Genomic DNA, 24,473 nt, shown 5'->3' with positions numbered 1-24,473 from the left:
GTATTTTCTGTAATTATTTCAGATTTCTAGCACCTGACATATAGTGCTTTTGCTGAGCCACATTTTTCTTTAGCTGATTAAAAGCTTCAATCACCTTTTTTTTTGAGCATCAGATTTTATCTCAAAGCTCCTGTGAAGCACCTTGGAACATTTTACCACACCTAAAGGAGAACAGAAATGCAAGTTGTTGAAAGATGGAGGAATAACCTGCTGATACAAGAACAGCATACCCAGTTCTTAAAGATGGCAATGGTGCAGCTCCTTTTTAAAGAAAGTACTGCATTGGCCACTTTGTTCACATTTTCAGGCCCTAGAATATCTTCTGTGGGTCCTTGGCAGTTGGTGCCTCATCTTCCTCTGGATTTTGGGATGTATTCTATCAGGCCCTGACACATTATTCTTTAGCCAAACTACCTTACCTAAAATTTTCCTTTCATCCTTCATTAGATTGTTCCCATGCCCTTGACCAGTTCAGTGTTTGCTTCCACTTGTTCATTTTTTTTAAGGAAAACTGATGCAAAGTATTTGTCATCTATAAATTGACAATCCTGACATTTAATTCTCTTCTTGGACATGCTTGACTCAAATTTTGGTGTTCTTTTTAAAAAAAAATCCTCCTCCCTCTGAGTTCCTTTATATTCTTAACCTTTTTTCTGTCATTGCTATGTTCATCTTGTCCTTAGACTTGCATTTTTATTCACTGATTCTATTTATGGCATCCTCAAACTGAGTCATTTGCTTTTCCTGATAGATAGATAGTATTTGTACTTTTTGCAGTTTTTAAGAAAAAGTGCTACTGATGTTGAAATCCTCCGTTCACACCTGGTTCGTCCACTCCCAACCTTTGAATATCTGCTCTGTTCCACACTAGTTTTGATCTTTTGTACTGACTTTTCCCTTTTCTAGTTGGATCTTAAACTTCTTTGACATCTTTACTCATCTACCTGAGATATTTAACTAATCATTAACAATGCCTCTACCTTTTGAAGGCCCTGTAATCTACATCAAAAGCAAGGATTTTTTTTTTTTTGCCTTGACGACTCTTTCTCGCCACCCTACTGAACCTGACTTGTGCTCTATAATGTTTTGGCTGATGTGAGATAACTTGGCAAAGAGAGAGAAACAAACCCAAGGTTTAGTTGCTGATTTCTTGGCATACTTACCAAGAGCCATGTTTTCCTCCAGTGCCAGAGTGAGGCCAGCTTGTGCAGTGTCGTGAAATGCATGATGCTGGATAATGACCGAGAATTGTTATCCTATAGCAGCTCGAGAGCATAAGCTGGGAAAGAAGCAGCAGAACGTTTGTCAGCTCCCATAGTGATGGAGGTTACATGGTATGGCCAGTGAACAATACACGGTGCAAGACCCAACCCCTCACCTCATCCATCCCTTACGGTGAGTACACCAGTATAAGGTGCAGGCAGTGTTCAGTTTTGCATGTTGTGGGAATCGATTGTTTTAAATCTATCTTGTTTCTTTTGAGATTGGAAGTATTGTAGAAGGTTGTATCAATCCAGGTTTGAATTAAATCGCTCTCCGATTACATTGATGTTTTGTGTTAATGACTAAGTTGTGTGAACTGCTTTTGGTTCTTTTCAGTTTGGGGCTGATTGGACAGAAGTGTAGAAAGTTTTAAACATTCCCATTACAAAGCCAGGGACTGTTGCACACTGGGCTAGCCCTGCTCCACACAGGAATGGGTGGATGATCTTGGTGAGCTTTAGAGGGAAGGGCTGTTGCAGGAAGCAGAAAACTGACGAGAAAAAATTATTTCTTGGAAGCATCGTGACTCACTCACTCCATAGAATGAAAGCATGATTTCAAACCACTTGACAATTCCTTGTTTCAAGCTGGTTAAGCTCAGAATTTATTCTGTAGTGAATTGTAGATTGCAACTTGTTGATGGAAAGCAAAAAACTGTTCTGAAAAAGTAACTAGTTTTGCTGAAACAGATACCAGAAGTGATAATGTGTCCTGGCAGGGTTTTTGGAGCAGAAGTTGTCACTTTGTCCAAGAGTCTAATTTTGGTGTTTTTGGACTGTTCCTCCTAACTTGTTCCACATGTATGTACTGATTCAGAAAAGAAACGCAGCAGCATTTTCCTACAATTTCTAACTTGTTCATTTGGTTATTTTTAAGTTGGCAAGTTCCCTCACATTTTGTACAGCTCATTTTTCTTCAATTTTGAAAACAAATACGGTTTCATGTTTGAAAAGCCTGCTGTCATGTGAACCAGATTGGTTTATTGTTTGTGTTGGTGGGAGTGTGCACATGTGAAGGGAGAAGTTTTTTTTGCTGGCTCAATGCCTGTGGAAGATGTTAATGAAAAGTGTGTGTTCTCATCACTTTGAACTGTACAGCTACAGCACTGAGACGAGGGCCACAGGGGAACAGTGTTAACTCCCTCAGCTTTCCCGGATGACTTCCAAGTTTTGAAACATTCCACAAACTGTTTAATTTACGTATGTTTCATTCTCTGCACCAGGGTCCCCAGTGGATCAAATACTCAATGTAGAAAACCCTTTTTGTTTCAGTTTGAACAATGGCTTCCAATTTTCTTGCAAAGTACATTTTTTGTATTCTGCTAAGCTCAACACTTACTGAGTTGAATAATTTTATCCCCCCTGCAGTGGAACAGAACTGGTTGACTCTAATAGTGCTATTTACTGAGCTCATTCCTTTTTTTCTAAACTCCCAGTGTGCACACTCCTGTTTCCCAGAGCCCAAAATTGTGCAACCTTTCAAATTGTCATCTTCCAATCCTTGAAGGTGGTCTTTTGTAAATCTGATTTAACACTGCCAAACGCTTCTAATTTTTCATTCCTGCCCCGGTGAACCTTTTTTACTTTGTCTGGGCTTCTAGACTCATTTATTTTTTAAAAATGAACAATATGAGCAATTCTTTGTGTCTTAGCTCTGTCTCCCACCTCTGTGGGTGGGCTGCACAGCTTGTAACTGCAAAGAACCCGAGCTTAGAAGTACAATAGTTTTGAGCAGACACGAAGCTGGGTTTGTCTCTCCAACTGATTCCGGGGGAGGGGTGCAAGCTAGGTTAGAAAGTCAGTGAATTCAAGTAACTTTTGATGCAAGACATTTGTCCTTTATTCTAAGAACTTGACTTTTGCAAGACTTTTTCCAAACTGGTGGTGATTCCATTACTAGATGATCATTCGAATGCCAAACTTTTGGCGCATTTTCTTACTAAGTAAATTTTATTATTCTTCCCTCAGGTCCATTCCCTTGCAAAGCCATCAACAAAATTCTTTGGAGAACATCAGAAACTGGGCAAGTACCTTTTTTGACTTGAAGCAAAAATCCCACAGCAACACTTATTCCACATTTCCACATTTTGCACACTTTTTGATTGCCTCCCCTTAAGACTGGAAGAAACCAGATGTGTATTCTTTCTGTGGCACTGTGCCAACATGAGTATTTTCTTTGGCAAGTCTCATGCTTGTGCTGACCACTTATTCTGGCTTTAAGCAGCTGAATAAATGGTTTTTTTCTTCCCCTTTACCTGTTATTCTCCTAAGGGATTAGTATGTGCTGTTTGCCCATTGGGTTATCCTCCTTGCATGAGACCAGGTATTACCTGAGTGGAGCATTGCAATTAAATCTGTCCATGCCTAAAATGCAACTGTGCAGAGTCTCTGGAAGGAGTCACTACAAATATTAGTAATCATTGCTAGTTTCCAATCCTCTGCTCTTCATGGATAGATGGAAGCAGACAGTGAACTGCAGAAGAAGGAATCTTGATCGGGCCTCATTCCATGCTTTGTGCAACAGCTGGGGTACTGGAGTGCATTGTTAACTGTGTGCCCTGTTTATTTGGGCAATGTTCAGTGACATCCTTTTGTTTTAGTTATTTTGTATTTGCATCTCTGTAGGAGCCCTTTTGTAATCTTCAGTGGTGGAATGCCAAGAGCCAGCTATGGGGACAGACACTGCATCACCGTAATGCAGGGCAAGGTCCAAGTAACACTTGACTTCACATCACGAGTGATAGACTTCTTCACAGTGCATAATATGGACCCCGAGCAAGGTAGTGGTCACTTGCTTGGATGTAGTTTAGTTCTCTGCTTATGTTTTGTTCGAGAGAGTTGAGCCAATGATTTGTGTTGCACTGCAAAGGAATTGGAACCTTGAACGGTGTGGATTATTTTCCTGCAGTGGAATATTGGGCTCTCCGTTTCCACATCCTGAAGCAGGAGGATGAGCAAAAAGCACATCTTAAATGCCCCCCGGCCCAATGTGATGTTCTGATATTGTCGGAATGCAATTAGCAAGACAATGAAAATTCAATGTGAGTAGGAGAGAGACATGACAAAAGCTAAACGCAGAACATTTTTGTGGCCGGCCTGGGAAACTGAACACCAACAATTGAAAGGAAAGACATATTGCATTATTCACTCTTAAATGTGAATTAAATGTTATTCAGGAAGTTTATTCTTCATGAATTTTAAATGTTCCTCGTAGAAGTTCTAGGTTAAGATCATTTGTACGCCAACAGAATTAATAAAGTTTGTTGGTCAAAGCCGAAAGCCTATTGAAGTTGTAATTAAATGTATTAAGTTGTGCTTGGAAGCACATTTAATCAAAACAAGTAGCAAGATATTAGTGACTCGTCATCTTGTTTTGGTTTTGTATTTCCTCTCACTGCAGATGATAATTTTTGAAGTTTTGTTTTCCTTGAGCAGAGTACGACAACCCCAAAGCCCTTCTAGTGTTGGTAGAGGAAGAGCTGGTGGCAGTGGACCTACAGACTCCAGGCTGGCCCACCATTACCCCTCCGTACCTCGCACCACTTCATTCCTCTGCCATCACGTGTTCCTATCACATTTCCAATATCCCAATCAAGCTTTGGGAAAGGATCATCTCTGCAGGGAAGCAACAGAACCCTCAGCATTCAACAGTTGTGAGTAACTGAAACAGAAGGTCATTTGGACAATGCACAAACATTTCATTATCCTGTTAATGTCATTATTGTCATAACTACCTTTGGGCGTGCAAGGTTTGAAGCACTGGATATCCAGACCAACCACTGCAATCCAGTATTTTTTTTCTTTAGTTAAATGCTTTTGTAAATGTTACCTGGAGGCAGCAATAATGGACTTTTCACAACTTTGTGTATATTACTGAAGAATTTGGAGCAATGGCACTGGACTGTAGACAGGAAAATCTTGCTGGTTTATTACAAAGAAGTCTGTCAACATCAGGTTAAAATCCAACAGGTTTATTTGAGATTGAGTTTTCAGAGTGCTGCTCCCTCACAGGATGAGTGTGATGAAGGAGCAGTGCTCTGAAAGTGTTTGATTCCAAATAAACCTATTAGACTGTAACCTGGTTTTGTGAGATGACTTAGTGTGCTGACTCCAGTCCAACCCTGGCATCTCCAATCATTGCTGGTTTATGGTTAAATATCAGGTGATGGGTTTACAGAACATTGGGTAGTTTTTGGTTCATTGAGTTTCTTTCTTAAACCTGTCCAAATCAGAAGTCTGCCTTGCATCTAGTCATAATTCATTTATTGGGTAAGATGATTTCCATCTTTAATTGACAAACTTGAAGTGCCATTTTGCCTTCAGTCAGTTCCTTGTACACTTGGCAGTAGTATGTTTTTAATGTTAAGTTTTTTTTAGGAGTGGCCAATTAATGGTGGGAAGAATCTGGCTCCAGAACCTGTCCATAAAGGACTACTTTTAACTGGGTAAGAGATTTTTCATACCTGTTTCATACAGATTTGAGAATTACTATTAATATTATCTTTCAATAAAGCTTTCTCTAAATCTTGTTTTCTGTTTTGCCTCTACTTCAGAATCAGCTTTATATTTCCTGTTATACTCATGAAACTTTTAAGATGCAAATTTTCCTTGTTACCTCTGAACTCTCATTTGAAATTCAGAAGCAGGTTTTCCCACTTGTCTCCAATGCAAGTTTTAGATCTAACTTTTTTTACTTGTAACTGAACTCTCCAAAACTTCTCACCACAAAAGTGTACCGCACCGCCCCATTTAACCCTGGACAAGCATGCATACATGCACCTTTTTATGAACATAATCATCTCCATTTTTAAAAAATACATCTCCTGACACCCTGCCATTAGGTCGAATCACAATTCTCTGTTGCTCAAACTAACTTCTGGTGACTAGTGAAAGGAGGAGCTTGCACTCAACACGTGCTCAATGGATCAAAGTTCTTTACAGGTTATAATTGAAATGGATTAAAAGTTATGCAGGATAACATAGCAGTCCTTTGCAAGGCCCACAGACATCAAGTGAATAATCAACTGATTTTCACAATTAGTTATGTGATTATTACTGACCAGTGCAACATGAGACAACAGTTACATGTGGATCTTGTATCCACCAGAAACCAGGACCGTGGCTTAGTATTATATCTGAAAGTGGCACTTCTGCCAGTGCAATACACACTCCATGTAATAATGAACTGTCTGCCTCAGACACATTTTGAAACATGTTAAAAGCTCCTTTGGCTGGATGGAAAATTGGTGATAGTGTAGTTCTGCTGCAGAAGGTCCCAGGCTCATCTCAGCCAAATAACATTTGGATCCCACCCCTTTGAGGACTAAAGAAAGCAAAGCTGGGATTGTTGCTCTTCATGCCATTTCGTAACTCCCTTTGAAGATGCATGCGGATGTGGTGTGAAAACTGTAGCAGATTTCCTGTGGTCAAATAGCTTGTCTACCCTCTGTTTTCTCACAGAGAGCTGTGAGATCCTTGAGCCTTGTCAGCACCTGCAGAGCTGTGCTCACAGGGAATGGAGCAGAAAACTGGCTGGATAAGTATCAAAATTCTGTGGAGGCCAATGCTGTGATCTGGCCATGAGCTACACTCCACGGCCACTTCTATTTTGGAAAGACCCAGACTTCTGTTTTATATCTGATGTATGGAGAATTGCAAACATGTGCCCTTCTGTGTTTCCAGTATTGGTCTGACCTGGTGTGATGACAGAAGAGGGTAGAAAGAAGTAATTGCCAATTTATGGTAAATCTTAATGTGCAGCCATTAAATGAGGGTGCAGTTTGCTCATTGCGCCTTATGCTGTCAGGCATGAAGACGGGACAGTGCGGTTCTGGGATGCATCCAGTGTGTCGCTGAAACCTCTTTACAAACTGACCACGGCAAATATTTTCCAAACGGAAGCAGATCACAATGAGGGCATTCCACAGTCTGGGGAGGAGGAGTGGCCACCATTCCGCAAGGTAATGTCTGGTTCAGCAACAGATGACTCTTTGCAGGCCCAGCTGAGTCCAAAGATTGTGCAGTGGAGTCTTGCTATGCAATCTGTGCTGTAGAGTAGGAAGTACGCTGGGTGGGGACATGGATAGATAGTGTACTCTCAGTTGGTGCATTTCTTTGGGACCAGCATTGTGATTAGACCCCTCCTTCTACGTGTCATTAATCGTTGTGTGGGAAGGAAACAGAATAGGGAGCGAGTGGAGTTTGGGGTGAGGGGGGGAGAGAGAAGAGGTAGAATTAGACTGGGTAACAGCAATGAGGAGTGAGCAAGAAAGTGATTAGTATGTCCTCAAGCAGAATTTCCTGTATTGCATCTTGTTCCTATGATCTCTTTTCAGATGATTGATCCACTCCCAGACAAATTCATTGTGAGGCATGAATTAAAAACTTAATAAAACTAGTTAAATTCTGCAGAGATGCTCAATGTATTCATGGATTTTAACAGTACATCAGGGAAACTTGTTAAATCTGGATTTGTAAGCTGTTTGAGGGCAGGATCTTGGAAAAGTAGCTAATCCCTTGGATCATATCTATAAAATTGCTCATAAAACTAGTTGAGACTCTAAGCACAGATATCGAATGCAGCTGATTTGAGAAATTTGTCAGTGTTTTGTTTCTGCCTTTCTCCTGCAAACAGATTAGATGTTGTGAAATTGATGCTACTTGCTGTGTATAAAACTAGATGCTGAAATTTCTTTTGCTTTTAATGAAAGTTTGAATCTTTCGCTATGCAAATCACTAAAGGATAATTGACCATGAGTAAATAACTTGTTGACCTTCCTGAACTAAGTGCTGGGGCACGTTCAGTATTTCTTATCTGTCCTCTTGCAGGTTGGCTGCTTTGATCCCTATAGTGATGATCCCAGGCTGGGAATCCAGAAGATTTCCCTGTGTAAATATAGCAGCCAGCTGGTGGTTGCTGGAACAGCAGGGCAGGTACTACCGTTTATATATTTTTAAGTTGCCAAATTGGTGTCACGTTGACTGGGAAGTGAGCTGGCTTAAGGTATTGACTCATTGGATCTAATTTTAACTTTGTACAATTGGATGGGCTTTGAATGGGTTAAAATCAGGCCCATTGAGTCAGGTGTTTGAGTCTCTGGCCAAGAATCCAGACATAACCAAACTGAGAAGGATGTAAAACAGATTTAGTGACTCCTGATAGTTGGGAAAATTGGAAGGGGAGATGGCTGCTGTCTTAATTTGTGGGTAATTTATATTGAGGAGAAATGGTATATTTTAAAAATTGCTTGTTATAATTTTCAGTTCTTAAAACTGACGTGTAAATCCAGCCCAGAGTGATGGATTGAAATATTCCCTTCACGCTGCAGGATTGCCTCAAATGATCATAACCCTGTGTCTTTATAACCAAGTCATAGTAATTACCCCACGCAAGGTCACAGGTTGATTGTTTTGGGGATATTGAACCTGTTGCCTTGCGATTAGCTAATAGTGAATGAATTCTTAGTAGAAACTTCTCAAGTCTAATACATTGTACACCAGAAGGGAAAGCATCTTTTCTGATTGTATCACAGCTTGGTATGGCTCCTGCTCTGCCCAAGACCGCAAGAAATGACAAAGGATCATGAATGTAGCCCCATCCATCACGCAACCAGCCTCCCATCCATTGACACTACTGCTTCAGAAAAGCAGCCATCATAACTAAAGACCATATGTGCCCCGGACATTGTCTCTTCCATCATCTTCCATTGGGGAAAAAGATATAAAAGTCAGGTCACATTCCAGCCGATTCAAACAGCTTCTTCCCTGCTGCCATTAGACTTTTGAATGGATCTACCTCTTACTCAGTTGATCTTTCTCTACACCTAGCTATGACTATAACACTACATTCTGCGCACTCTCCTTCTCTGAATAGTATGCTGTCTTGTGTACAAGCAACAATACTCTTCACTATACACTAATATGTGGCAATAAATCAAATCAAAAAGAGCTTGATGCTGATGTTGACCATCTCAACTGGGAAGTAGAAGTTTCCCAATACTGACATCCCTCACAGATCCAAATTGATTCTCTCTCCATGGAATTGAGAAAAGTTGATGTATTGTTTGTTTTTGATTCACAGGTTCTGGTTATGGAATTTAATGATGAGAGATCTGAACAAAAGATAAACCTGTCTTCAGTTGACCTCCTTCAGGATCGAGAGGGTTTCACGTGGAAAGGTCATGATCGGTTGACCCCAAAAAATGGTCTAGTCAGCTTTGTACCTGGTTTCCAGCCAAGTTTTCTGGTTCAGTGTATTCCACCAGCTGCTGTGACAGCAGTGACTCTGCACACTGAATGGCAGCTTGTAGCATTTGGCACCAGTCATGGATTTGGCGTCTTTGATTACAACAGACAGCAGCCAGTGTTAGCCAGGTGTGTGCTGGAGGTCTTCATGTATATGGGTTTGTTCCAGTCTTCCTTACCCTGCCATATTATGTAACTGGGAAGGAGCACAAAACTGCCTGCAGGGTGGTCTTACAAGCACTCCTATCAAACTGGACCTGTCAGAAATGATCTATTTCAGCAACTTAATTTTTGCCACAACCTGATTTGGGTACTACTTTATGCCATACTACTATTCTTTTTTTCACTTCGTTCCTGAGGATGGTGACTGGCGGACTGGACCCAGCTAACAGCACTACAATAACACATTCATGAGACTCTCCATGTCAGACAGCTGACTTTCTTTAAAATGTTTGTGGCTGTTGGAACTACAGCTGAACCCTAGTGTAAGCAAAGATGGATATTGAGTTTAGCCATTGAAACTCAATGCACCATAACAGTCCATCCAATTGGCTGGAACATGTATCCCACAATACTTCTGTCAGGTGTTTTATAGATTCCTCTCTTGTATTTGCTGTTCAAATCAACCTCCACAACCTCCCTGCTCATTTCACTTGTTCAACATGCACTGCAGGAAAGTTGAAACTCATCATTGCCTTTTGGCTTCTGTAGCCGGAACGTTTTTCTGTTCTGTTCTTTTTTTTAAACCTTGCTTTTTTCACCTAGATTTATCATATTTTCTGTCCAGATCCGGAACATAGTGTCTTGATGATTTTTATTGGATCAACAGGTGTACACTGCATCCAAATGACTCTCTGGCAATGGAGGGTCCACTCTCTCGTGTGAAATCACTGAAGAAGTCATTACGTCAGTCATTTAGAAGGATACGAAAGAGCAGAGTGTCTGGGAAGAAGAGATTGTCTCCTAGCAGCCCTGCCAGCAAGGTACTGCTCCAGGAGGTTGGGAACTGAGCTGTCTACTCTGTGCACCTCTCACTGAAAGTACATTGAAATGTTCCTCCTGCTGTTGCTGTGAAAATGCTCCTGAAAGAAAAGGAAAGCAGTTCCATATTTTTACTTTTCCTATGATGGTGTAATTTTTAGGGAGAGGAAGGATGAACTGGGACCAGCTTAAGGTATAAAGAAATGAAATACTTTAAAGTTGGGTTTCTCTTCCTGACTAGTGAGTGCTTTGATAACAGTCAGCAATAATATGTTCATTGATGGAAAAGTAATAATTGGTTTACACTTCTCAAAAGTGAGTTGTTGCAGTATAATCTCAGTCACGGCACAAGATTTGATTCTTGCCTCTTGGTTTAATCAGCTTACTTGACTGTAGTGCTAATGTAATACGAGCCTTGGTCTGCATCTGGTCTTAAATAGAATGACTTTTACATGCAGCTGACTGTCTTAACTCGTGCCATTATTAGTCCATGACTTCTTGAGCAGTAATTGGTCAGTCCTGTACTAGATTGAGACATGCTCGAAACAAAGCAAGTGTGAATTTTCTAAATCCCCTCCATCGCAATAGGTCCAAGAAGCAAATGCCCAACTTGCTGAGCAGGATGGTCCACGTGAGGTGGAGGTGACTCCAGTACAGAGACGGATAGAGCCACGGTCTGCTGATGACTCTCTGTCAGGTGTTGTCCGCTGCCTTTACTTTGCTGATACGTATTTACGAGATGGTGAGTGCTTTCTGTAATTTATTTTTGAAGTAGTTGGTGTGGAAAGAGCAAATAATCTAGTCTTGTCAAATCCAGTAGAACTGTTGAAACATCAGTTTAGCAAAGTGCCTTCTAAAATTTAGCCAGTCCAATGTTTCCTTCACACAGATGTGACCATGCAAGTGTAGAACTACGGGTTAGGTCCCAGTTCTCTGATACCCAGTCACTGTTCTGGGGAGCCTGGCACCCCAACCACCTCAGGGCCAAGATCTCATTAGTGGATGAGGGTCACTGTTAAGCTTGGAATTGGATGATTTGTGTATTTTTTTGCTGCCTAATCCAGGGATACAGTGCATGCAGACTTAGGGAGGTGGACAAGCAGATCTTGCAATAATTAGAAAATATGGGAAATACCAAAAATCACTTGTTGATTTTTATTTGTAAGAATGAGAAACATGCTGATTAAATTAACCAGTTTTTTTTGAAAGAGAAAGGTCTGTCATTATCACTGAATTACTGTGTTTAATTCCTTTGTTGGTACTGATTTGTGTATCAGTCCAGCCCTCAGAGGGCAATTGGCTGCAGTGATTATTTAATTTTGACATTAGCAAAATGAGTGGCAGAGGCTTATTGGTGCTGTTTTTGCTCTCGATATGTGACAGATGTTATTCACCTATGCTTTTCCCTGAGTTGAATTGGTGCTACCAAGCAGTTGTCAAGCTGCAGCAGTCTGCTCTTCATCTCAGACTAATGTTTTTATAATCTTTCAGCCACACACCATGGCCCAACAATGTGGGCAGGAACAAATGCTGGGTCTGTTTATGCTTACGCACTGGAGGTTCCATCCAGAGAGAAGTGGACAGAGAAACCTGCAGAGGCTGTATTAGGTAAGATTCTCACACTTTTCTTTCCTGCATTATTTTTTAATCAACCCAAATTATTTGATCTTATTATTGTCACATGTATCAGTATACAGAAAGTATTGTTTCTTGCGTGCTATACAGGCAAAGCATATCATACATAAAGGAGAGGGTGCAGAATGTAGTGTTACAATCATAGGATTAAAGCATTGTTAGAGTTTAAAAGAGTTAGAATAGAGTTTAGAAGCATAGAACGAGAGGAACATAAGAACATAAGAAATAGGAGCAGGAGTAGGCCAACTAGCCCTTCGAGCCTGCCCCGCCATTCAATAAGATCATGGCTGATCTGTTGTGGCTCAGTTCCACATACCTGCCCCCTCCACATAGAATTAGAGGGTATGTTGGGCACAGCTTGCAAGAAGTTGCCATGCTCTGGAGCCACCTTGAATGTCTATTGTCATGATGACAAAAGCCACATTGAATTTACTTTCTCTGCCCCTTTAGGTAGTGCATTCCAGCTCATCACAGCTTGCTGCATGAGTTTTTTACTATATGTTGCCTCTGGTTCTTTTGACCATTACTTTAAAGCTATAGCCTCAGATTGAGAGATGGGCAGAAGTCTCTCCATAATTAGATTAATCAAAACCACTCATGATTTAACCACCCTATCATATTTCTTGATTTTTCCTGCTCTAAGGAGAACAGCGGTAGTTTCTCTAGTCATTCCATATAACTGAAGTATTTAATCCCTCAAACCATTTTAGTAAGTGCTGCAACTTCTAAGGTCTTGACGTCCTCGTTATCCAGAATTAGGCACATTACTCCAACTTGACCTAACCATTTGTTTTTATGTCCTTATGTTTATATTGTACATTCTCCACAAAGTCAAGGCTGCTGGTATGCTCTGTAACAGCTTTCTGAACTTGACCTGCCACCTTTTTGAAGATTTGTGTCTGTGCACCTCCTTCAGAATTGTACCATTTAGTTTGTTACCTTTCTTGGTTTTAGTACTAAAATTTTAAATTTCATCTGCCTTGTCTGCCCATTTCACTAGTCCATTTGCATCTTTGCTAGTTTCCTTGTTGCTTACTCCATTTGACATGTACTTGAGACTTGGTTGTTTCAGGAATTTTTTTTTTAAAAGTATCTTTGATACTGACCCCTTGACAGCTGTATCATTCTCTCCAGTGTGACAATATAATTAATCACTGCCCAAGGACTGGAAGACAGAGCAATTTCATATTCATGCTCTCTCTGTGCCTCTAATTCCATGGGCTTAACTTTAAATATATTCATGTGAGATTCTATCAAATGTTTTTTTGAAAATCCATATGTACATCATTTGCCCTCATTCACTATCTCCACTATTTAAGAGCTCAAACATGATTTGCTTTTGCTGGCTTTCATTTTATTCCATGTATTTTTTTAGAAACTTTGTTGTCGTCATTTACTCCATGGAAGGAGGCCATTCAGCCCATCTACTCCATACCAGCTTCCTGCAAATCAGTCTAGTCAGTCCCATGCCCTGCTCGAACCTCATAGCTTTACAGGTGGATTTCCTTCAAGTGCCCATCCTTTTGGAATCATTTGTTTTCACTTCTATTATCCTCATGGACAGTGTTTCAGGTCATTGCTTGAAACATGATTCTATAACCCTAACCATTCCAAGAGAACAATGTTATTCTGTGAGTCCCTAACTGAGAACTGGACTGTAATTTAAAGACTGTGGTCCTTCTGTAAACTACATGGATAAAGGTGCAATCTTGATAGCTGCTTTATTTCTCATGGGCGGATGGTGCAGTGAATTGGGACTGTCCCTTCCTCCTTGCTACTCAGTATGACCATGTTTTTGATCTCTGCCTTTACTGCTCTGGAAATGAAACTAACCATGGTGATGGTGAGGAAGACCAATTATGGTTAGCTGGAGGTTGTGCTTGTGTTCCTCCCAATATTTAGTTTGGAGAATGAGGAATAGGGATGGAAAAGAGAAAATGGTGATAATAGGTCCAGGATGAATAGTGGAGATGTGAAATATGCTTGACGAAATCAATATTTATGCAAATACCAATTGACCATGACTAGCATTTCTCCCTTTGGAACTGATGAAATGCCAAACTCATTCCTTTGACTATATATTCATTTTAACAGCATCATTGAGGATAGGGAGCAAAGATGAGCTCTGCCAACTAATTGCAGGTTACTGTGCCTGAACTTTGTGCAAATGAACTGATTGTATGGTTAAGTGATCCCCTTGAAGGATTGGGCTGACTCTGGCTCTTCTACTTGATAACAAAAGTAGGAATAGGCCAAATATTCCCTTGAGCCTGCACTGTCATTCAACCTGGCCAGTCTGGTTTTGGCCTCAACTCTTGCCCTTGATGCCCCTATAATTTAAAACTTTGTCAGTCTCAGCCTTGAATATATTCAATGGCTAGGCCTCCACAGTTGTGGATAGAGCATTCCAAAGAGTCGCATTCCAAAGAGTCATATCCCACAGAGGACATCTCTCCTTGTATGTCATAAATGGGCACCCCTTTATTCTAGAACTGACCCAATTTCTGTATTCTGCCATGAAGGCAAGTTCTGTCAGCATCTACCTTGCAATGGCCACTCAGTCTTTGTTTCAATGGGATCATGTCTTGGTTTTCTAAACTCCATTGAGAATAGGTCTAACCTGCTCAACCTTTCCTCATGTGACAGCCCCTTTATCCCAAAAATCATTAGCAGACCTTCTCGTGCAAATCTTTCCTTTAAATCAAGAGACCTCAACAAACGCAGTACGCTAGGTGTGTGTTTTGCACTCTGTACGGTTGTAGCAAGACTTCCCTACTTTTATGCTCCATCATCCTTTTATTGGTAATGACCACAGCAGATATTAATTGTTGGGCAAACCAATCTGAGGGAAACTTGTGTTACGGGCTATATCCTCCTGGAAGCGAGAAGGAAACATACTGGGCTTCTTGATGCGGAGATCAGTAACACTTCTAGGATTTTAAAAATTAAAAGCAAAAGATTTACTAACTAGGCAAAGAAAACTTGATTCCAGTTAGTTAAATATAGTCTTGCAAAACATTTCCCCCAAGAGATTCCCTACTTGGTCAGACCCACAAGTGAACATGCTCTAGGCAACAATCCCTTATCAATGTTCAACTATGCAAATCCAGTAATACTATCCAAGGCAAAAGCGCTTGCACAACCCCTTAAACTGACTTCCAGTCTGATGTGGAGATCCCAGAAACTTAAGAACAACATTGCTTTTTGCAACCAAAAATTTTTCTGGCTTGACTGGGGTGACTGACTTTACGTTCTCTCAGCCAACTGTTGCTTCCAGGTGATCTTCTCCACACAACCAGCACCAAATCAGCTCAACATCCCTCCTTCGTCCCTTTCATCTTCGATTCAGTTGTTCTTGGCACTCCTTTGATCTCAGCTGTTCCAGAATATAAAAATCTTCCATGTCCTGTTGCCCCCACTTTTGGGATCAAATAATTTTATAACATTCTGCTGTTTACTTACGAAGCCTTTGCAAGCTGCAAATGCCTCTTACTCCCATGTGACGTTTTACAGAAGAGAAAAAAAATGAAATCTGTCTCCTAATGCAAGTTTTTAACCTTATTTTACAGTACCTGATCACTTGATCCTAGCATCGTTGGAAATGCATGCGTTTAGCACTTTTGCTCTTTCATCGCTCAGTTCTTCCATGCAAATGGTCTCTGTTAGCCTTTCCCCAGCTTAACTAAATCATTTACATGTCACTACCTTTACAGAATAACACTATTTCCAAAAAGTATTTTAAAAATTCATTAAATGTTCGCCTTTGTGAGACAATTTACCTAATTGCTGCTTGCACAAAGATATTAATTCCTTTTGTAATCTCTCCATTTGAAATAATATTTGCTTTTCTACTCTTCCTAACAATCTCTCGTTTCCCCACATTATGCTCCATCTGCCAAACTTTCACCACTCATGCAACCTGATGTTACAATCCCTGAGCAGACTCCCAAATTTTGGTATGATCCTGGCTGAGTCTCCAAAACCTGTTACAATCTGGTACTAGACTAGTAACCCTTCTGTTAAAGATTTACTAAAATAATGCCACAATATTCCAAGGTTTTCAACAGAATTTTTGCTATACAAAAGTCAACAAAACAAACTGTCAACATTAATCTTAACATTCAGAAGGTAAGCATGAATTCAGAGACAAATTATGGTTGAACACTATACAAACTGCACATATAAATGACAAGGGCAACAGGTCACCCAAATTTAAGTCACAAAAATTCCTTAAAACTGTCTTCCTCCTGAAGAATTTTAGCTGCCTTTCAAAGATCTAGCTTCTAATTTCCCTCGAGCCATTCCAACTGAGCCTATTCCGATGACTGCTCACCTCTCAGTTGCTCAATCTCTCTTCCTGAGGCTGCATTCCACTGGGTTCATATGGTTGCACTCCATCTGGTGACCAACACATTTCCAACCATCTCTCCCCTACTCATGGGCTTTCCTTTTGCTTGAACTGCTAGCTTCACTAAGCTAACATTGTCTCTGGGGCTCTGAGCCCCAGTCTCAGCAGCATGGGGCTAACCCTCTGTCTGCTCCTCAGTGGCTGTTGTACTCTGCTCTATTTTTTTGACTGTTAATATCTCCCAACAGGATTCTGGCCAGTTCCTTGGCAAAATTTGCTGTATTCAGATTGTGTACATGCTGTACATTTAAATGTTACCATCTTCAATCAACCAGAGATTGCCCCCACGGGTGTAAAATTATCACGGTCACACACTTGACATAAAAATATAGATTTCACCACATTGAAATCTATGTCTGTACTCATTTGCAGACTGTCCTCCTTTCCCACCTATACTTTGTTCCTTCCGTAGATTGTAAATAATTAAGACCCTAGCACTCATTCAGCAGTTAAGGTTCATCAACCTGAAATTATCCACTTATGCTGACTCCTATTTATTAGCCAATCCTCTTATCCTTGTTAAAGTATTGACCCCAAAATGAGCACGCGTGCAGTGACCCTTTTATGCAAAACCTTATCAAATTTCTTTTGAAAATCCAAGTATACTGCATCTACGCATCCTCCTTTATTCTCTTGTTACATCATCAAAGAACTTGAATAAATTTGTCAAACAGGCGTTCCGTTTCCTGAAATCATGATGCTCCCTGAAAATCGTGATGCTTCCTGATTTTCTTTTCTTTTTAGTGTCCTGCTTCTACTTCCTAATGGGTTTTAGCATTTTCTCAATTACTGATGTTGGGCTAACTGACCTATAATTTCCTGTTTTGTTGTTTTCCTTTTTTGAATAGGGATATTACATTTCCAATCCACTGGAACTTTTCCAGAATCTAGAGACTTTTGGAAGATTACAGCTAATGAATCCACTAGCTCTGCAGCCACTTCCTTTAAGACCCTAGGATACAGGCTAGTAGGTCCAAGGGACTTGACCTGTTGAGTTTGTCTAGAATTTTTTCTGCAGTCATGATGGGTTGGCCTTGATTTCCTATTATTTGGATGCTTTTTATGTTTTCTACCCTAAAGAAGGATGCAAAATATTTGTTCCAAGTCTCTGCTGTTCCTCCCATCATTAATTTCCCAGTTTTGTCATTTTAAAGAACCTACATTTACTTCAGCTCTTTATTTCATTACTTGTGGAAATCCTTACTGTCTGCTAGATTACTCTTAAACCTGTTTTCTCACTTTATTAATTTTTAATCATCCCTTTGATTCCTTCATGTTCTGAATTTCTTGGCTTTCCACTAATCGTGGCAATATTTGTATCCATTTTCTTAAAATTTGATACCATACGCAACTTAATCACAAATGGTTCACCCTTCTGAGTCTTTCTTTCTCAATGGAATACATCGGGGAATTAGTTCATTGTAACAACATCTTATGGCATTAAATGTGTGTCACACTTATCTACGTTCTTACCTGTCAACATTTTTCTCAGCCCACTTAAACCAACTCAACTTCATGCCTTTGTAATTGTCTTTCACTTCAGTCATTAGTTTCAGACCCAAATTTCTCATCTGAATGTGGAATCCATGTTATGATCAGTCTTTCCTCAAGGATCCTTTGTTATGGAGTTATTCACTAATCATGTCTCGTTGCACAAGTCCCTAGTTGATTCCATATAACATTATAACCTTTTGCCACTTGAATGTATTTTGTGAAGATTAAAATCCTCTACAGCATAATAGTACCTTTCGTACAAGTCTCCATTATTTTTTGATTTATGCTCTGTAATATAGCTTCTATAGACTACTCCCACTGGTGACGTCTTTCCCCCTCTATCCTAACCTTGAAACTGGTTATACCTCATCTTTCAAGCCAAGATCATTTTGTGCTGCTGTGTTAATTAATTTTTTTGTTTCCTTTTTGCCTGCCTTACATGTGGTACAGTGTTAGCACTGCTGCCTCACAGCACCAGAGACCCAGGTTTGGTTCCTGACTTGGGTGACTATCTGTGTGGAGTCTGCATGGGTTTCCTTTGGGTGCTCCGGTTTCCTCCCAGAGTCCGAAAGACGTGCTGGTTAGGTGCATTGGTCATGCTAAATTTGATCTGTGTACCTTAAACAGCGCCGAAGTGTGGTAACTAGGGGATTTTCACAATAACTTCATTGCAGTGTTAATGTAAGCCTACTTGTGACACTAAACTTTAACTTTCTGAAGTATCAAGTACCTTGCGTATTCCATTCCTAACCATGTCTCTGGTTATCAGATCATAAGAACATAACATAAGAAATAGGAGCAGGAGTAGGCCATCTAGCCCTTCGAGCCTGCCCCGCCATTCAATAAGATCATGGCTGATCTGTCGTGGCTCAGTTCCACATTCCCGCCCTCTCCCCATAACCCTTAATCCCCTCGCTTATCAAAAACCCATCAACCTGCGTCTTAAAAATATTTAGCGAGGTAGCCTCCACCACTTCAACGGGCAGAGAATTCCAGAGATTCACCACCCTTTGAGTGAAGAAGTTATTCCTCAACTCCGTTCTAAATTATCTTGAGGCTGTGCCCCCTAGTCCTACTGTCCTTTCTGAGCGGGAAGAGTCTCTCCGCCTCTAACCTATCCATCCCATTCATCATCTTATACTTCTCAATGAGACCTCCCCTCATTCTTCTAAACTCTAACGAGTACAAGCCTAGTTTATTCAGCCTCTCCTCATAGCTCAACCCCTTCAACTCCGGCATCAGCCTAGTAAACCTCCTCTGCACTCCCTCCAAGGCCAAAATATCTTCGCATAAGTGCGGCGCCCAAAACTGCACACAGTACTCCAGCTGCGGCCTCACCAATGCCCTATACAGCCGCAGCAAGACCTCCCTACTTTTATATTCAATCCCCCTCGCTATGAAGGCCAGCAGCCCATTAGCCTTCCTGACCACCTGCAGGCTGGGTTTTTGCGACTCATGCACAAGGACCCCGAGGTCCCTCTGCACCGTCGCATGCTGCAGTTTTTCATCACGTAAGTAATAATCCTTCCTACCAAAGTGGACCACCTCGCACTTGCCAACATTAAATTTCATTTGCCAGTTCCTGGCCCATTTGCCCAGCCTATCTAGATCCTTCTGCAGACTCTCCACACCCTCCGCGCAATTTGCCGTTCCACCAATCTTGGTGTCATCAGCAAATTTCGACACCATACACTCGGTTCCCTCCTCCAGATCATCTATGTAAATGGTAAATAGCTGAGGCCCCAGCACCGGCCCCTGGGGCACTCCACTAGTCGTCAACCGCCAATCCGAATAGCACCCATTGACCCCCACTCTCTGCCTCCTATTTGACAACCAATCCTCTATCCACGCTAACACCCTACCCCCAACTCCATGTCTCCTGACCTTCTGCAATAACCTCTTGAGATACCTTCTCAGACGCCTTCTGAAAATCAAGAAAGACCACATTCACCGGCTCTCCTCTATCCACCGCCCTAGACGCATCCTCATAGAACTCCAGTAAATTCGTCAGACACAACTTCCCCTTAATGAAACCGTGCTGCGTCTGCTATACAAGCAATTCCCCTCAAGATGCCTCGCTATTTCCTCCTTGATGACGGATTCTAACATTTTACCTACAACAGATGCTTATTTATCTCCTACATGCAATTAGTTCATCTATCTCTCAAATGTTTTGTGCATTCAGATAAAGCGCCTTTAATTCTCTTTTTACAATCTTATTCCTACTCTTACCCCATTTGCTGGTACACCCTCAGTGTCTGTGTCCCTTTTTAAAACCGTAGAATTCCTACCATGCAGAGAGAGGCCATCCGGCCCATTCAGTCTGCACCCCACCCAAGTGATCCCCTCTGCCCTATCCCCATAACTGTGTTTGACGTGGCTAATCCACCTAACCTACATATCTTTGGACTGTGGGAGGAAACGTACACAGGGAGGATATGCAAATTCCACATTGACAGTCACCCAAGGCCATAATAGAACATGGGGCCCTGGCACCGAGACAGCAGTGCTAACCACTGTGCTGCCTTGCTGCCCTTCCCATTGCATTAATTTTACTATTAACTTTATCGCTACTCTGCACGATTGCCTTGTGCTTTCTTCAACTCCAAGTTCTGGTCAGCTAAGCAACCTTCCATCCCATATAAGGTCATAGGATATAGGAGCAGAATTAGTCTGCTCTGCCATTCAATCATGGCTGATATTTTTTTCATCCCAATTCTGCTGCCTTTTCCCCATGATTCCCCTTATTAATCAAGAGCCTATCTCTCTCTGCCTTAAAAACACTCAATGACCTGGCCTCCATAGCCTTCTGCAGCAAAGAGTTCCACAGATTCATCACTTTCTGGCTGAAGAAATTCCTCCATCTCTGTTTTAAAGGATTATTCCTTTAGCCTGAGATTGTGCCCTCTGGTTCTAGTTTTTCCTATTAGTGGAAACATCCTCTTCATGTCCACTCTATCCTGTAAGTTTCAATAAGATCCCCCCCCTCCCATCCTTCTAAACTCTGAGTACAGACTCAGAATTCTCAACCATTCCTCATACAACATGTTCTTCATTCCAGGGTTCATTCTTGTGAACCTCTTCTGGATAGATAAATCAGGATTTGTTTTAAAGCCTTATCAACAGCCCTATTTGTTTGATTCGCCATTCCAGTGAAACCGTTCCCTCTTTCCCCAGTAAAGGTACCACTGTCCCATGAATTGAAACTATTTCACCCACATGTTCTGGAGCCATGCATTCAACTATGGTGATCTTGATCCTATGCCAATTTGCCAGCAGCGCAAATAATAATCCAGAGATCGTTACCTCTGGTTCTGCTTTTTAATTTTAACCCTTAGCTGTTCATATTACCTCCAGAACCACATGCATATCAATTGCACAGGATTATAGATAATAATTGATCTTCCCCTCTACCCTGAAATTCTTACCCATGCCCAATTTAATTCTATGCTTTAGGTCTTTACTGCAAATTAACCCGCAATTCTAAAGTAATGTTTTTGTCAAGTAGCACCTCTTGCACTTACCTCACAAATTCCCTTGGACTTGGGTCAAGTTGCTCAACCATACTCTAATTCACTTGGACTACGAGTGAGCAGAGCATGTAAAGTTAAGTCACTTAGCTTTGTATGCTCTGGAGTGTTTAATTTCATGACTCTTTGCCTCACGTTAAACTAATGCTCTGTAAAAGGAATATTCGTCAGCCAATCACTTTGGTCTGTCTACCTGCTGCTGCTCCCATCTGGATAAATGAGGAAAATCTGTTTCCATTTGTGCTTGCAACATGGGACCATCAATATAATCTGCCCAGAATATATCCAAACAAATCTTAGAATGTCCTCTAAAGAATGTGAATATGGAACTTACTCACAATTGGGTGGATGAAGCAGAGAGCATTGATGCATTTAAGGAAGTCTGGGAAGAAATTAAAGGAATAAGAGGGCAGAATGAGAGGCGGCATGTGGAGAATAACCATTGTCCTAAACTAATGGCCTCTGAGGTACTGTAGGTACAATGGAGATTCATGATGATCTGTTCTACACTCTCCAGTGGAAATAATTGGTTACCTTGTTCTTCCACGCCGCAAATTTAGGTAAAGAAATTCAACTGATGCACAGAGCACCCGTGGTGTCGATTGCAGTGTTGGATGGACGAGGGAACCCACTCCCTGAACCATTTGAAGTGTCTCGTGATCTTGCCAAAGCCCCAGAGATGCAGGGCAGTCATTCTGTACTAATCATCTCTGAAGAACAGTTCAAGGTAACACACAAGGCACAGAGGAAACTGTCTGGAGTAGTGGCCAGTGATCCTGGATCAGAAATTGCCTCAAAGAATAAATGTGCAATTCTCAGGATTAAGTTAAACCAACCAGAAACAAGGCACAAGAAACATTTGAAATAGCAATTGAAAATAATTTAAATCAGGTAGCTGAGGATCTGGAGAGAGAATAGATCCCAGATAAGAATAACTTCAATCCTGCAGCCAATCTGGATATGGTCCCAAAAAAAGTGTATATAGAAGAAATCTAGAACAGAAAAAAGCAAGATATATGGAGCTAAAGTGGGAAATCTACATGTTAAGGTGTGTGCATAAATGGTTAAAGCTTTAAAATAAGATACGAGAACCAGAAATTGTGACAACGGAGTACTGTGATGTAATGAAACTAATTGGGTTGGTAACAAATTTAATGTACAGCAGTATCAAGTGAGGAGATGGTGTAGCATCCAGATGTGGGTGAATGTAAAGTTAAAGAAGCTTATCGTCTGGAAAGATTCTCAAAACAATGCAAAGAACCCCTGGGAAATCTGACTGATTTTAGTCAAGAGTTGCTACTGCTGGGCTTGCCTTCTGTCTTCTACCCTCATCAAACTCGAGCTCATCCAAAACACTCTATCCAAACAGTGGTCCTGTCACGATTGGCTCCTCACTGACATATTTTTGGCTGCCTGTGGACACAACTTTGATTTGATTTATTGTTCAACATCTTCATCCTTTTAAATTTTTTCCATGTTCTTATCCCTCTCTCTGCAACCTCCTTTTAAGCCCCATAACCATCTGACAATGCATTTCTCAAGTTCTGTCCCCTTGTCCTCCAAACCCTTCACCTCACCATTGGTGCCAGGCCTTCAGCTGCTGGGGCCTTGCGCTCTATAACCTGCCCCACCCCGCACCAAAACCTTGCCACATGAACATGAACAGAGCCTCTGACTTGGATTTTTGAGTTCCCCAGGATAGTTGGACAGGAGCTTAGGTTGATATATTTATTTTTCCAGTCAGATTTATTCCTATCTGGTCAAATACCAGTGCAATAAGTTACTGTTTTACAAAAACAAGTTTTGAACTATCCCTGGCCATTGCTGCATCAAGTGGGAATGAGTTGGGTTCCTGCTCTCAGTTGTACTGTGGACCCCACCATCAAATGACTGCTTTAATGGAAAACATGTAGAGATTGGGATCTGGATTAAATCCGGTGGTTAAATAACCTCCTAAAGCTTACATCTGGATGTACACAATGAATTGTGCATGGCAGTGAAAGTTACCATGGCCACTTCAGAGAGGGTTCGAGGATTGGGGGTCATTCCTTTTGTAGTGACATGGTATCTCATTTAAGCATTTATTTTTGTGTGTAGGTGTTTACACTGCCGAGAGTGACTGCTAAAACAAAGTTCAAGCTCACTGCCCATGAAGGGTCCAGAGTGCGGAAATTGGGGTTAATGAATTTCCCCAGTATTGCCTCAGATGACTATTCAGAGAACTGCCTGGTGTGTTTAACGAACCTGGGAGACATTCACATCTTCACAATTCCAGGACTTCGGCCGCAGATTCGTTACGATTGCATCAGGAAAGAAGACATCAGTGGCATCGCTTCATGTGTCTTCACAAAAACAGGCCAGGGTAACTGAGGGTTATGGAATTGTCTGTATTTTCTCAGCAGCTTGTGGTTTTTGCTGTATTGCAGTCCTCCCAGACTGTCGGCCACCAACCTCCCCCGCCCACCCCCAGGCGAGGTTATTCTTTGACTATCAAGCTGGCACTGATTTTCTGCTGTGCTGTCATACAAATAATTTAGTACAAAACTTGCTTTCCCCTCATTCCCCATCAGTTAGGAATCCTGGAATCTTAGCACGGAGACCACTCAGCCCATGTGTATGCTGGGTCTTTAAAAGAGCTATCTAATTAATCCCACTTCTCAGATTAGTGTATATTTTTCATGTTTTAAAGGGGTTAATTCAAAGCCTATTTTCATCTTTAAACTGTGGTGTTGAGGTTAAACTATCTGCTAATCTGGAGTGAATGTATTCATTTCTCTTGAGCTGAATTTTGGATGTGGAGACTGTGGACTTTTGCCAAAATGTGTTTCCCATCAGTGTGCGAAAGGAATATGGGGCAACTCAAGTGGCTGGGTGCTATGGAAACAAATTTTGAATTACTGACCCATGAGTTGTAATTTC

General features: G+C 41.1%; 1 protein-coding gene across 2 annotated transcripts in view; it reads left to right on the top strand.

Moving 5' to 3' along the window:
• Positions 1 to 24,473, top strand: part of llgl1 (LLGL scribble cell polarity complex component 1) — a 99,428-nt gene that overhangs the window by 66,456 nt on the left and 8,499 nt on the right. The window contains exons 7-19 of one of the 2 annotated variants that reach the window (XM_080206622.1): positions 1,266 to 1,395; positions 3,231 to 3,285; positions 3,888 to 4,042; positions 4,698 to 4,915; positions 5,640 to 5,707; positions 7,069 to 7,222; positions 8,091 to 8,195; positions 9,343 to 9,635; positions 10,336 to 10,489; positions 11,076 to 11,229; positions 11,979 to 12,095; positions 22,115 to 22,281; positions 23,652 to 23,916. In XM_080206622.1, the coding sequence (XP_080062748.1) occupies positions 1,266 to 1,395; positions 3,231 to 3,285; positions 3,888 to 4,042; positions 4,698 to 4,915; positions 5,640 to 5,707; positions 7,069 to 7,222; positions 8,091 to 8,195; positions 9,343 to 9,635; positions 10,336 to 10,489; positions 11,076 to 11,229; positions 11,979 to 12,095; positions 22,115 to 22,281; positions 23,652 to 23,916 (2,035 nt within the window). Of the gene's footprint in view, positions 1 to 1,262; positions 1,396 to 3,230; positions 3,286 to 3,887; positions 4,043 to 4,697; positions 4,916 to 5,639; positions 5,708 to 7,068; positions 7,223 to 8,090; positions 8,196 to 9,342; positions 9,636 to 10,335; positions 10,490 to 11,075; positions 11,230 to 11,978; positions 12,096 to 22,114; positions 22,282 to 23,651; positions 23,917 to 24,473 lie in introns of both variants that reach the window. The other variant, XM_080206621.1, reaches the window with a different exon arrangement.

Source organism: Carcharhinus amblyrhynchos, chromosome 18, assembly GCF_965287045.1.
Source record: "Carcharhinus amblyrhynchos chromosome 18, sCarAmb.v2.hapA, whole genome shotgun sequence".
In the NCBI taxonomy this organism is placed as follows: domain Eukaryota; kingdom Metazoa; phylum Chordata; class Chondrichthyes; order Carcharhiniformes; family Carcharhinidae; genus Carcharhinus; species Carcharhinus amblyrhynchos.
The sequence above is the reverse complement of the archived record's forward strand: the minus strand, read 5'-3'. Positions and strand labels throughout refer to the sequence as shown.